General features: G+C 36.5%; 1 protein-coding gene across 1 annotated transcript in view; it reads left to right on the top strand.

Moving 5' to 3' along the window:
• Window positions 1-15,455, top strand: part of LOC115209819 (very long-chain specific acyl-CoA dehydrogenase, mitochondrial) — a 38,436-nt gene that overhangs the window by 21,555 nt on the left and 1,426 nt on the right. Inside the window, exons 10-19 of the mRNA XM_029778375.2 lie at window positions 655-749; window positions 3,705-3,808; window positions 4,087-4,191; window positions 4,373-4,459; window positions 6,277-6,339; window positions 8,010-8,111; window positions 9,655-9,752; window positions 12,821-12,893; window positions 14,083-14,155; window positions 15,088-15,236. Of these exons, the coding sequence (XP_029634235.1) occupies window positions 655-749; window positions 3,705-3,808; window positions 4,087-4,191; window positions 4,373-4,459; window positions 6,277-6,339; window positions 8,010-8,111; window positions 9,655-9,752; window positions 12,821-12,893; window positions 14,083-14,155; window positions 15,088-15,236 (949 nt within the window). The remainder of the gene's footprint in view (window positions 1-654; window positions 750-3,704; window positions 3,809-4,086; window positions 4,192-4,372; window positions 4,460-6,276; window positions 6,340-8,009; window positions 8,112-9,654; window positions 9,753-12,820; window positions 12,894-14,082; window positions 14,156-15,087; window positions 15,237-15,455) is intronic.

Raw genomic sequence — 15,455 nt, 5'->3', positions numbered from 1 at the left:
GTGTGGTGTGTGTGTGTGTGTGTGTGTGTGTGTGTGTGTGTGTGTGTGAGACAGATTTGTGTTTAATATTTTAGTGCTAGAAAAATTTCAGCCAGTCCTTTTCATTTGGATTGCTTAAGTAGAAAGAACTGAAGAATACATGGGAAGAAGTAGTGATGGTTCCTTTTTAGAGTCTGATCCTTGCAAGTAGATGACAAGGAACAGCAGCAAGATGCTGTGCTGAAGAAGGCTCATCCAAGCCATGGAAGGAAGCATGGAATAATAAATGTAAACTGATGACGATAGACGCATGCATTATGATGTGTTAACCTGGAATACTAAAAGATATGCTAAGATTTCATATGACCAGCTTTGTACTAATTAATACTGAAAGTAACATCAACCAAACAAGGTTTACTGCATTTAGATTTGGTTTTGTAATACTAAATAATACAAATAAGGTCCCTAGCTAAATATTATAAAACTTTAGTCTTGGTCGCATTTCAACTAAGAATGTCCACTGCCAGTGGCTCAGGCCCGTGATCCCTTTGACCAATAGCACCTCTCCTTCTTCACTTAGTCTCTGTTTATCTTTCTTTATTCTTAACCTGAAATCTTTGATTTATTGCCTTTCAATTTCCCTTGACTTTCTCCACTACTACTTCTTTATTGTAGTGGTTCACCTGAAAAGAAAATGGGGATCAAAGCTTCCAATACAGCTGAAGTCTATTTTGACAATGTGAAGGTTCCTAAAGAGAATCTTTTAGGAGGTAAATAGAATTATTCTTATTTTTATTCATCCATTTCCATTTCATTACTCCATCATAACATGTGAATTAATTCATAACTTTTTATTTTATTTTTGTTTTGTCTTTCTGTCCGTCAATTCTCCATACACTTATCTCATAAACGACCTACAATTAGAACCTTTAAGATCACTAGAAATGGTTTAACCTCCTAATTTCTGATGGTCTTTCGTAGTGACTTGCATCACAATGGCTGGACCTTTCTCTTCAGGACAAGAAGGTACATCAACCTCAGTCATTTTGCCGACCTTTTACAAGTCACAAGAGTGACACAGATTAGAATACTACTCACTTGTCTGTGATGGGGGAAGTTGCAACACACACAAACTGTCTGCATTGCATTCAAAGGGATGTCCTTGGCTAAACAGCAAATTCACTTAGTAATACACTACAGTGACTGGTCCATAAACATAGTCTTCTCTTGTGTCTGTTCTATTGATCCTATAATAGTCTCTGTTCCTATGAACTGTAGTTGTATACAACCTTCCCAAAGCTCCAGTAATGCATCAGTCCATCCTCAAACTGTGTCATGTTCTCAAGGACCAGCACTAACTACTTTTCCAGTCCCTTTTTTGTAGAGTGTCATTCTTCTAGAATCCCATCCTCCACATCAACTTTCAAATTTTCAAGATGAACATTTAACCATATTAGTTTGACCATTGTCAGAGGGCCTATGAAGGTTATAGGGGGACTCTCTTCTTCTTAACTTAGCCATAACAACAAGGTATGGTCAGTCTTACATTCTGATGTTTTTCTTTTACCATTGTCATAATACTCAAATCTGGATCTTTCTTTTCACTGTTGCTGTGTTCGGGGGCAACAAACACTGCCCATTGCCCTCCTTCTCCTCCAACGTTCATTAAATTACAATTGACATCTTGTAGAGTAAAATCAGTTTGAGATACTTTGCACTGACAAGCCTTGAAAAAGATATTCTATGTGAGAGGTATCAACTATGCTTGTTAGTATCTGTTAATAACATGCCACAATTCATTACCCAGTTTTTACTTTCTTTCCTTCATGACACAGGCAAGATGACAGAAGATAGACAACCCCTAGGTTTGGTTAGGGAACTTCTCTAATACTGATGTTACTCTAAGTACAGCTGAACTGCACAGTCGTATCAGCTGGTGGTAGAAAGGTTATCTAGTGATAAAAGCTCAAAAAGAAAATCTAAAACAATAGAGTGAGGCTGGAAATAGTAACGTATTGATGGAATCAATATTGGATGATATTAATATTGTGTTAGGGAAACATGTGGAGGTCTACTCTATCAAAAATCTATTCAATGCTTGCTTTCATGAAACAATATATGTAAATAAGCTGATGAAGTTAGTGGATCCAATGGTGTCACAGCCTCGATAGAGGAAGTCTCTATGTGGTTGTCTCATCTGCTGAAAACCAGTGGTAAAATCTCATATTGCATTTATCTGTCTTAAAGGAAGAAAGGACACATGTAGTGCCTGAAAAAGATTGTGCAGTGGCCACAACTGGAATGCCTTTGATTATAAGTCTGCTTGTTCTGGACTGATAAAAGCCGTAACAAGAAGAACAACACAGTAGAAAAAAGTAACTACCATGCCTCAACCAATCCATCTGGTTCACCTCCATTGTGCCCTCCAGCAGAACCTATTGACTGGACAGAAAAAGTAGTGCCATTTATCCAGACTAACAAACTGCATCAAGGTGTGGTGCTTAGAGCTTTTATGTAATTGCAAAACCTTTTGCTAGAAATAGCAGCCATATCTCTCTCAAATCACAACCTACTATTTTTTAAAAAGTGGTGGAAGAACAAATTGAAGAATTTAGTCTGAGACAAATTGTCTGAAATAATAGGATGATCATGGTTATAATGGCTTTAATCAGGATTCTAGGGGCTAAATGCCAAGAACCCCCACTGAATGTCAGGATGCATAATGTCTTTAACCAGACAAATGCCAGAATATCCAGAATGAGGGTTCTGTGGATCAGATGCAAATGTTAACCAGCTACATCTGTGCCATAAATCTGGTTCAGTTGAGCTGACCAAAGGAGTTTGGTTGGAGCTGAACAGCAGCAACTAAAAAATTCTCTCACACAGTTAGTCACTACATCATATTTCGCTCTGTTTTCCCTATCTTATCATATCTAAACCAAAACAAGATTGAAATAATGAAAATCAAGTTGTAAAGTTGTTATGGGTATCTTTACCATCACTGCCACCCTCACTGTTATCATTATTACTTTTCTCATATTATTGTCATTGGGTGGCAAATTGACAGAGTTGTTACAGATTCAGATAGAATGCCTTGTGGTATTTGTTCCAGGCCTCTGCATTCTGAGTTCAGATCCTTCTGAAGCCAACTTTGCTTTCATCCTTTCAGGGTTAAGAAGTAATGCATCAGTTAAGTGTTGGTGTTAATTTCTTGTGAAGGCCCATAGCTCAGTGGTTAGAGCATTGGGCTCACAATCATGAGGTAGTGAGTTCAATTCTCAGACTAGGCTGTGAGTTGTGTTCTTGAGCAAGACACTTTATTTCACATTGCTCCACTTCACTCAGCTGTAGAAATGGGTTACGACGTCACTGGTGCCAAGCTGCATCGGCCCCTTTGCCTTTCCCTTGGATAACACTGGTGGCGTAGAGAGGGGAAGCTGGTATACATGGGCTACTGCTGGTCTTCCATAAACAACCTTGCCTGGACTTGTGCCTTGGAGGGTAACTTTCTAGATATGATCCCATGGTCCTTCATGACTGAAGGGATTGTTTACCCAATTTCTTGATGGAATTGGCTGTGAGGAAGCCATCACTACCACTGTTATCAACATCACCTTCTTTAGTGTCTTGATGTCTGTCTTCACAACTTCTTTCAATGTCTCCCTAATCTTCAGTAAAATTATTCAATTATGAAACTGAAATATTATTTATTTATTCATTTATAGAAGCTGGTGAAGGTTTTAAAGTAGCCATGAATATATTAAACAATGGTCGTTTTGGAATGGCAGCCTGCCTCTCTGGCACAATGAAAACATGTATACAAGCAGCTGTAAGTAGGATACTTTTATTCTTTTCCTGGTTTCAGCTATTGAACTGTGGCTGTGCTGGGACACTGTTACCAACGGTTATAGTTAACTATGCTGGCTACTACTAGTTTTCTATTGCATCTAGAGCATAAAGGGACATAACCAAATACCACAAAGTTGTCTCTCCTGTGCTCTAATCTCTTACCACATTATGTCTTGACATGACTATATTAATTCAACATTTGTTTCATAGTAATTGAATAATATTATTAATGCTAATGACATTCTAATTGCATTTTAGGCTGCACATGCAAGTCAAAGAACACAATTTGGTCGTCGTATTGACAGTTTTGGAACCATTCAGGAGAAGCTAGCTCGAATGAGTATGTATCAGTATGTTACAGAGGTAAGTTTACAGTTTTGTTGCTTCCAATACGAAATGACCAATTACAGTGCAACTGGTATTATTAATGCACTGACTTCATCCAGCTGTTTAGGATTTTAGACTAATGAATCTTTAGTATCATGTGTTTATTAGTATGTGTCTCAAGTATAATCATCTAAAATCCGGTTTTTCCATTTACCAGTCAATGGCTTATATGGTGTCTGCTAACATGGACCAGGGTTCTACAGAGTTCCAGATTGAAGCTGCTATCAGTAAGATTTATGCTTCGGTTAGTACTTTAGTACCTTTTTCATTTTTTTTATTTATTTACAAGAAAGTGAGTGTTGATTGATTGATTTGTTTTTTTGTAGTTTAAAATGTTTGTAGCTGCTATACAAGCAAGAATTCTAGATCCTCTAAAAAAAAACATCAGTTGATTAATTGGTGAACTTCTGTTTCCACTTTCTTTTCTATCACCACTTCAATGGTCCCTGCCTCTAAGAACTATCAGGATTTTACTGCTAATACCCCAGCTCACTTGCTATACCTTTTTTCATCTTTTATTCCTACTATATCTCACTCCACCAAACCCAACACTAAGCACTTTTATTCATAGTCCTTTCTCAGAACTGCAACGTTTTGGAATTTCTCTCTTCTTCATGCTTTCCTCACCCCCACTGAAGTTATAGCTGAATATCAACTACATCAAACTCACCAATTATGGAAAATAAGTGAAAGTTATGGGTACTGTTTTGCTTCTTGGAACTTAATGATAAAATATGAAAAAGTAAAGATAATTACTCCTGGTAGATGGAAAGACTGTTGGACCAAACAGTAGGTGTTGGCCATCTTCAAACTTCTGATCACAATTCAGTTTTTTTTTAAATTTAAAATCTATTGACTGGTACTTAAAATATTTCCTCCACAGTTCTGACATCCAAAGTACTGATACTGAAAATTAAGGGCAACTTTTTCTGCAGGGCATTATATAGTTGGTGGATTTGATCTCTGTGTTAATTCTGCTGTTACTTTGCAGGATATTGGAAATGAATAACACTGCATGAAAATGGTATTCGTATATGACTGTCATGCTATGTCAAGACAAAGAGACACAAACACACATTCACATACACATATATGGTAGAAGTCATACAACATACATACATGTATGCATAAATCCATACATGAACTTTTTCAGTTTCTGTCTATCAAATCTGCTCACAAAGCTTTGGTTGGCCTGGGGCTATAGCAGAAGTGCTCTACTGTGTGACTGAATTTGAAAATCATGCAGTTGGGAAGCAACACCTGCCCCTTAGTCTTATGAATTTATTGTTATTGGTGAGAGAAGACGGTGCGGTTTGGAAAGTATATAAGTATGAAAGAGATCAGCCATAAGAAATTTATGATTTCTTATATTCAGAGAAGCACTTTTTATTAGGATAATCTAGATAATCCTTAATAATACAAGGAAATTAGGTGCAGGCATGGCTGTGTGGTAAGAAGCTTGCTTCCCAACTACATGGTTCTGGGTTCAGTCCCACTGCATGGCACCTTGGGCAAGTGTCTTTCACTATAGTGCTGGGCTGACTAAAGCCTTGTGAGTGGATTTGGTAGAAAGAAACTGAAAGAATCCCCTAAGTGTCTGTTTGTCCCCCATCACTGCTAGTCAACTGGTGTTGGTGTGTTTACATCCCTTAGCAGTTCAGCAAGAGAGACCGATAGAATAAGTACCAGGCTTTAAAAAGAAAAAATAAGTACTGGGGTTGATTCACTTGACTAAAATGCTTCAAGATGGTGCCCCAGCATGGCTGCAGTCTAATGACTGAAACAAGTAAAAGATAAGAAACGGTATAAAGTCTTTCTCATTAGTTTATTTTCTTTGTATACCAGTGTGGGTAGCTTTGTATTTCATCCTTTTGGCTCAGTCAGTGTCACTGACTTGCTCTCTCATCACCCTCAGAATTACTGACATTCTACCAAAATTAGAAAGAATTATTAAAATACAAATATAATTATTTATTTTCTGATTATAGATAATATTGATGATTGTGGGTTTTATCCGTAGAAATTTTACATGTCAGAATCACTCTTTTCTTGTTTAATTAGGAATCTGCCTGGTATTGTGCTGATGAGGCTGTACAGATCCTTGGTGGGATGGGTTACATGAAGGTAAGACAATTTCCTTGACTTTTATTTTCATATTGCATTTGGTGAATTAGTAGTATTGTTGGTTACAAGTTTCTAATGAGCTCATCACTACTTCACTGCATTTCTAAAACTGAGAGTAACAAAAGATTATCTGAACAACTCGAGTGGAACAAATACCACGCAAATTATTTTTATTTGTAAACACTATGTTTTTGGTTTTCACTAATATACATCAATTTCTGTTGACGAAATCCTGTTACAAGGCTTTAGTTGGCCTGGGGCTGTAGTAGAAAGCACTTGCCCAAGGTGCCAGCTGTGGAACTGAACCTGAAACCATGAGGTTGGGAAGTGAACTTCTTAACTATGCATGTCTGTATCTACACATACACACACACATGTCTGTATCTACACATACATACTCGTGTCTGTAGCTGCATATACACACACAATGGTTTCCACAGTTGCCATCTGTGGTGGCTACTGAAGACCTACTCTGCTTTTCTCTTTTACTGACCCCATGAACAGAACAGAGGATAACTGCTTACAATATTCACTAATCTGCACACTATTCTTAATTGCATGTATTTACTGAGGAATACAGCAGCATTTTCTTGTGTTTGTTATGATTGAGTGATGTAAAGTACCAGTGGCCACATCATAGATGTATGATGAAAGACTTTCATAGCTAATAATGATTTCAAATTTTGGCACAAGGCCAGCAGTTTCAGGGAAGGGGGAAAGTCAATTACATTGACCCCCAGTGCTCAACTGGTACTTATTTTATCAATGCTGAAAGGAGGAAATGTAAAGTTGACCTTGGCAGAATTTGAACTCAGTGTTTAAAAACAGCATTTTTCCCAGAAAGCTAACAATTTTGACAGCTTGCTACCTAACTTTGATATCTAATAATATATATCATTATTGCAAAATTAATGATTTCTTTAACCTAATCACAAAGTTAGAAATTTAATGGGAATGTTACAATATTGATTATATTGATTTCCCTATTCATTTTGTCGGTCACTAAGTTTGCTAATTCACCACCATTACAACAGTGTGTTTTATAACCACAGTGACTTTGCAAAAATGTAATTGTCCTCGTAGTTTCAAACACATCATGTCTCAGATCAAGTTACTTGCCAAACAGTTATGACTCCAGAATATTGGTATCTTCATTCAGGCCACAAAAACGTTCCTGTTATATGTACATAAGAGCTCCACAACAATTTTACTTTATTAAGCACTGTACTATTGCACTAAATATATACAATAATGAAGTGTTAATGCCACTCCTCCTGGAGATGATGATTGGCCTGCAAGAGTCCCGTGTTGATGCCACTTAAAAAGCACTCAAGCTGATGTCACATAAGAGTGTTTATGTGGTACCATGTTAAAAGCACCCAGCGCACACTATAAGTGGTTGGCATTAGGAAGGGCATCCAGCCACAGAAACCAAACCAAATCAGACTGGAATCTGGTGCAACTGTCCAGCTTATCAGCTCTGGTCAAACCATCCAACCCATGCCAGCATGGAAAATGGTCATTAAAAGATGTTGATTGATGGATAGACTTATTTGTTCTAAACCTTGACTTGAAAAAACTTCCACAGTGCAACATATTTTACCAGAGTTGAATTAAAATTGAATCAACCAAAAGATTAAGACTCCTTTTTTTTTTATCTTTTTATGCAGGATGCTGAGCTGGAGAGGGTCGTCAGAGACTTACGAATATTTAGAATATTTGAAGGAACCAATGATATTCTGCGATTATTTGTTGCCTTGACTGGAATTCAGGTGAATATGTTTATTTAAGTACTGTTTCCTAATTTTCAACATTTAAATCTGGTGATAGTGAGGTCTGGAGATATCAGTGTGTGGAGACATGGTATCTGGAGATATTTGGAGCTGGAAATATTCAAGAATAGAGATGCTGAAATCTAGAAACATGGGAACGTTTCTAGATTTGGTGATTCTGTCTGTTTAGATTTTTATCATGTTTCAAGTCTTCCAATAAAGCCAATTATGAAGCAGTCCATTTTGTATGTGTGTGTTACATGCATACTTTTATTGTAAAGATTGCATTATGTTCAAACCCAAGTTAATGAAAGCATTTAATCAACAATTGGCTATTCCTAGTTGAAGTGTCTTTATACTCTGCTTAGAGAGTCTAGAGATATTTGAACCATGTCACATACTCTTATTTAAATAATAAACACAGTCTCTCGTGTACCGAAGTGTGATGCTTCATTAAAAAGAAGTGATCAAGCTTAATTATATATAACATCACACAGCATAAGACAGACGCTATTTTATGTATAGAAACATAATTAGTGTTGCGAGAAATCTTCCATGATGAGAAAAAGGTCTACCTGATAATGGAAGCCACTAGAGGTGAATTTATGAGAGATTGGGCCATTACATACACTTCAGCCATTACACTCACAATCTATAACCTGAATCAGTGCCCAGATCCAAAGATAATGTTGACTGAGATGAACAGTGGACTCTACTGGGCTAGCTTCTTAACACACTTCGCTGGATCTCAGCAATGTAAGGCAATGAACCACATGATAATTCTGCAGTACCTTGTGAACTACCCAGCAAAGTGAACTGCTGAGCTATATAAAAACTGGTCATATTCAGCCAAAATATTTTACCTGTTTTATGTTTAAACTGACTAGATTTGGCATCTCACACCTAACATACAATGTCATTCTAAAAGTAAACAATCACATCATCAAAATCTTGATGTGTGATTAATTTCAAAGCAATGAATAAATAAGCATTATATCTGACGTAATGATCTGAATGCTAAAGGGTTAATGTCACAATGCAGTTCTGCTGACATTGTATGAACCATCCACTGTTTGCATAATAACCTGTTAATCCTTATTACCAAGCCCATCCAATGTTTGTTTTGGATTTAAATCCAAATAGGTGAGAGCAGCATGTAGGCAACTTATCAAAACCAAAAGAGTTCTTTGAAGCAATAAGAATGTGACAATTTCAGACAAATGTGAAGAGTTAGTATTTGAAAAAAGAAGTGGATATTACAGAATTATAGATTGAAAAAAAGAGGTTATTGTTGTAATGGGAGTTTATTGTTGACTGTCAGTAGGTAATTGAGATTTTATGTTTGTATCATATCTTTTATGTTATTTTGTAAAATATTTACTTACTGTTATTCTCCAACATGTGACTGACATTGTTTTGTCCAACTCAGTGGTCAATGTTGGTCTTTGTAGTGCCTACCTTAATAAGTAAAGCTTATAAAATAGGGAGTGTCTAGCTCATTTGTCTAAAATCTCTTGGTTACCATTAATTCTTGACATTCCAGTATGCTGGTTCACATCTGAAGGAACTGCAGAAAGCTTTAAAGAATCCTACAGCTAACCTGGGTCTCATATTTGATGTTGGTGCTGTCCGAGCCAAAAGGTTTGTCTACTTAATTTGGATTATGTTTGTATTGTTTTAATTTGCTCCCTAAAAAAGATGAAAATTGTTTTGACCAGATACACGACTAGCTTTCGGAGAAAAAAGAGATGTGGTCAACTAAATCAAAACCAGTATATTATTAGTACCTACTGTCATCATCATTAAAGTCCATTTTCCGTGCTGGCATGGGTTGGACGGTTTGACCAGAGCTGGCAAGGCTGGAGAGCTGCACCAGGTTCCAGTCTGATTTGACTTGGTTTCTATGGCTGGAAGCCCTTCATAACACCAACCACTCGACAGTGTATGCTAGGTGCTTTTAATGTGGTACCAGCACAGGACTTCTTCATTTCTAACTAATTTGTGATCGAGGTTTTTTATTTTGCAAAGTATTATTTTTTTACTTCAAATTTGTGATTTCAGAGAAGGTAAGAAATTCTTCATATTTTGCATCTTTGGTATTTTCACTTTACAGTTTGAATTGTAGTATTGTCTATTCAATCGAAATTTTGCAAAAGCTAACAGTGAAATAAAGAATTTAAAAAAAGCCTTTTTCAACTGTTCTCAAATCTTTAAGAACATTCACGTCTATTTTTTCAAAATTATATAATTTGAAATAGTTTGCTTTTGTTTTGGACTGAAAATTTTTTGTATTCAGCTGAGACAACTTTACTTCACAGTTGTTATTTTGGAATGCTTGTCTTCTGATATTTGTGAGTCCATCAAATAAATGCTCAACGCTATTAAATATTGGCCTTCCCAAACATGAAATAATACGATAGTTCCAGCTCTAAATAAATTCAATTTGTACTTTTTAAAGATGTTCTTTAGGATAACGAGAAATATTGAACTTCAGATAGAATAAAGTAAAATACAGCTAAGAATAAAAGGTGTGTAGATTATAAAAGTTACAGTGGGCCTCTAAAAGTCATGTGACGGCCCTGAATGAATAGTATTCCTTCAAATGCCCTTCTTTCATAGCATTTGTTACCTAGGTCATTTAAGTAACAGTGTCAGAGTAAGAAAAGGATGGAAAAAAAAGTTTCTCTCTTAAAGTGAAGGGCATGATAGATATGGACCTTGAATAAGGAAGATTTGTTAAGGAAATGAAGCTAGCATTGCCCCACCGGGTGTTTAATGTTAATGTATGACAGTAATTGTGCTGAGCAAAATGCTTAGTAGCAGTTCACTCGTCTTTACATTCTGAGTTTAAATTCCACTGAGGTTAACTTTCTCTTTCGTCCTTTCAGTGTCAAGTACCTGTTGAGCACCAGGGTTGTTGTAATTTACTTACCCCACCCCGAAATTGCTGGCTTTGTGCCAAAACTTGAAACCAATAATAAAGTAGAAATGTGCTCAGAGTGAAAATGGATACAAACAGAGTTAGATGTAGGATGCTAGAGGGATAACTGTGATGGTAGAAGCATGTGATTTTTTAAAGCAGATTTCAGTTGTGTAAAGAAATTCCAGATGGAAAAAAATTGTGGAAGATATGGTGAAGGTGAATCTCAAGAAGCTGAACATTAGGAGATGACAAAAGATTGTGACGTATTACTGCATGGAAGACATGTCCAGTCCGTACAACCAGCTAGCAAAGAGTTTAGCAGTGAAATGATTCATACTTCGATTTTGTAACCCTTTTGCCCATTGTCTTCTTGTTTCAGTCTCCATCAATAATCTTGCTATTCCTGTCTTTATTACATTCTCTAATCTGTCAATCATTCCTTATCCTCTCTCCCTCTACTCTCCTCCTCTTCTATTATTCCTCTTATTCCCCCTTCGGCCCTTTTGCTTTGACACTCTTCTTTCTCCTTTTCCATATTCCTTTTACTCAGGCTCTTCTTATCAGTCTGTCCTTCTCTCCCTTCTCACCCTCTTCTGTCACTCTTCTTTTTCCCTGATTCTATCACTCTGGACCTCTTACTATCTGTCTTAGATTTTCCCCTTACTTTCTCTTATATCAGTCTTTCACCCCCACCTTTCTGGTCCTCTTCTAACAGTCCTTTCCTCCTTTCCTATAAGACACACAGTTCTATGGAAAACAAATGAGCAGAAATGTGGTTTTAACCCTTTAGCATTTAAACTGGTCATATCCGGCTCAAATATTCTGCCTGTTTTATGTTCAGACTAGCCATATCTGGCATCTCATGCCTACCCTACAATGTTATTCTAAAAATATACAGTCACATCATTGAAATCACAAAGCTAGGAGACAATGAATAGGTAATTCAAAATAATGCAAATGAATGAATATTGTGCATTTGACGAAGTAACCTGAAGGTTAAAGGTCTTGTCAGGGAAAATGATGACACAGCCAACCTATGTCAGCATAGAAAAGTGGAAGTAAATGATAATCTCTTGTGTGCTAGAGAACAAACGAACAGATACAATGTTAGGTAGGGAGAACTCCTTAATCTTGCCAGGGCAAATCAACGTCTCTAGTGCTGGTGACATGATGAAATATACTTAATGAACTCAGTAAAGTGGTTAGTGTTAGGAAGGTTATATTCAACTGTAGAAACTATATCAACAATGGAATATATAAGCAAGACAGCCTCTGACCTGTATAGGAGGGCTGTTACTCTGATCCATAATTCTCAGGCCATGATGGTCTATCCAACCCATGTCAGCATGAAAAAGTGGATGTGAAAATTAAAGTTGATGATTTATTGCTAATTATACCGTGCAGTAGAGGATCTTTTCGGGGCTTCTGTTCATGTATTCCAGAATTGGGGCTTTGCAATGGTTTTCTGCTTTCTTTCTAGGTTCATGGGTTGGATATATGCAGAACACATTTAGTTAATGAAGTATATATACCTGTTATAGAATCCCCACTCCTTTCTGCTTATAGTGAGGGTTCTCTATCTCTGCAATGCACTTAAGTATGTTTGCCTTATTTAGCTCCAGGTCAACTTTGATTCAGTAGCACTCTGATTGGTGCTGTTCCTACCATGACCATCTTGACTTTTATCGAGCAGAGTATGTTTTGGACTACATTATTCAATATGTTTTCAACCCTTGTATTCTTTATTATAATGTTGTCATTTGATTTACACTATGTCTATTTTCAGACTGGTTGGTTTAAATTCTGGTCCTTCATTAAAAGAATATGTCCATCCAGATCTAACCAAAGTAGCCGATAAGGTTGGTAAAGTTACTGTTTTTACTTGCTCCACCTTTATTGGTTATTTACAACAATCTTCACTTATATATTGATGAAGAGTGGAAGTGTCAGTTTTATTAATCATTGATTTGATGTTTGCTTTGATGTCTAGTAATCTCCTCTTCTCTAGTAGACCTCTGACTGACATCTAAATCAAACACTCTTGATTACACTCTATGACATGGTTGATTTGTGTGGAGATTGGGTCTTCTGTGCAGTATAGTGTGGGCATATGGTTTTTTACAACACAAGAGTTAGGTGTCTGCAGTGTGGCTGTCCAGCCTTTTACAATGTTAGAGTCTAACTTTATGCAGTGTGGACAACTGCCCGTATGGATTGTAAGAGTTTGGTCTTGTGTGTGAAGTGCAGTGGCAGTGTGGTAGTTTGAACCTTGAGGTGTGAAAGTGAGTATGGATCTTCAAAAATTATTGGTATTGAAATAATTTTACTGTACATGTCTTGTAGTTATTTGAATCACAAAGCAATAGTAGTAATTGCGCAATTATGTCATGATGTTGTTCACACACACACATACACACACGAAGTATGGGAGAGAGAGAGAGGATTGCTCATATCTAAATGGGGAATACCAAAGAGAAGTGACTAAAACACATGTTTGTGACCTGTATTTTAGTTAAAGCTATGGTTTTAAATCTGCTCAGAGTTACCTGTCTTTGGTATTTCCCATTGTTAATGGCTAAAGAGCTAGAAATGTCTGAGAATCCAATAGAGAGCAGATACAGTGTCTTTACACCTTTTACCACAAAAGAGAATTTTTACTCCATGGTAACTGCAGTGAATTTGCCTTTAGAAGTTGAAATATGTCAAACATATTTTAACTAACTTGATGTTCACATTTATGCATATATATTTGTGTATATACACAACAAGATTCTTTTGGTTACTTGTAAGGCTGGTCCTGGGCCATAGTAGAAGACACCCAAGGTGACACGTAGTTGAACTGAACTTGAAACCATGTGGTTGGGAAGTCAACTTCTTAACCACGTAGCTGTGTCTGCACCTCCCAATCACCTCCACATATGTGTGTCACAATACCTATGTGTTTGTATGCATGTATCAATATGCTTGTGTGTTAAACTCCTGATTATCTCTGAAAGTGTTTGAGTGATACCTTTTTTATATTTTGCTGTCTTTCTTTTTTTGGTTTAGACTTCCAAAGCCATTTCACTGTTTGGTTCCACTGTTGAATCGTTGTTGATGCAGTATGGAATGAAGATTATTGGTAAGGAATTTTTTCCTGGAGCAGGGCAATGCTTTTGGAAATATCTCTCATTATTTACTTTTAAACCAAATATCAAAACAAATTCCAATTGACTCACTGTTTATATTTAACTTGGATACAAAGTCACATTTTTAAAGAAAGAGAAAACAGTTGATCAGATCACTCCAATTATTGATTGGTACATATTTTCAAACCCTTTGTAGATAAAAGGTAAAATAATTTTAACTAAAACATAGAGTGTAAGTGGCTATAAGTAATTGCTTAAAAGCATTTGACTCCCTACACCTCTAGTTCTGCCAACTCAGTGGCCTTCTCTTACATTAATATATTATGAAAGATCATTAGCCATATATGGTATATATTATTGCTAAAACAATCTAAAATATATCTAGTTAATATTATTGTTAAACAATCATCATATTTGTGGAAGTTAATTGACAACATCACTCCACCACATTTTGGGGATTTGGAGCTGGAGGTAATCTTATACACACATATAGTGTATCTTGATATTCTTATAACTAACTAGTATGTTGTGTTTACCGATATCTTTATTGTAACCCAACTTGTCTAAAGAGAGAAGAGATGAGTGAAACAGTAAGACAGCTAACCAAGTTGTCAGCAGTTCATATACTATTATGTCTGTGGCTAAGACACTTAAGAATCAGTAACCAGTTCACTCAGCTCTAATCTGTGGTAGCACTATAGAGTTGTTGAGTACTTTACTAGCTTGCAGTACTGAGTTCCAACTCCTGTCATAGGAAATCTACTCACAGTAGGCTAGTATCCTATATAAGGGTAGGTTTGTCTGTTATTTGCCTAATTCTATAACTACTAAAAATGAAAATAAGTCATACATATTGTTGCAATTCAGAAAAGGGACTTGTTGAGAACAGAATGAATAATCTCAATGTTCAATTTGTCAATTTCAGATGAACAGTTTATTCTGAACAGAGTTGCAGATTCAGCCATTGATATTTATGCAATGGTCAGCATTTTATCTCGTTCATCAAGGTCTCTGGCTCAGAGACTTCCCTCTGCCCAACATGAGAGTCTTATCTGTAATGTTTTCTGTGATGAGGTAAGTTTTTTTTGTCTCTCTAACAGCTCTTTCAGTCTTCATCTCCTGTATTCACATCACTGCAGTGTGTGTTCAGCTTGAACTGTTGTAAATTCATACTTGTAGAGAAAACAGGTTCAGTGAAATGTATGTGAACTGGTTGGGCTTGGGTAGAGGAACTGTGCACTTTTCTGGTTCAGAAGCACAGAGTTAATGGCTATAAAAGAGACCATGAGAAAA

The sequence above is a fragment of the Octopus sinensis genome, linkage group LG3, assembly GCF_006345805.1.
Source record: "Octopus sinensis linkage group LG3, ASM634580v1, whole genome shotgun sequence".
NCBI classification, from domain to species: Eukaryota; Metazoa; Mollusca; class Cephalopoda; order Octopoda; family Octopodidae; genus Octopus; species Octopus sinensis.
The sequence above is the reverse complement of the archived record's forward strand: the minus strand, read 5'-3'. Positions and strand labels throughout refer to the sequence as shown.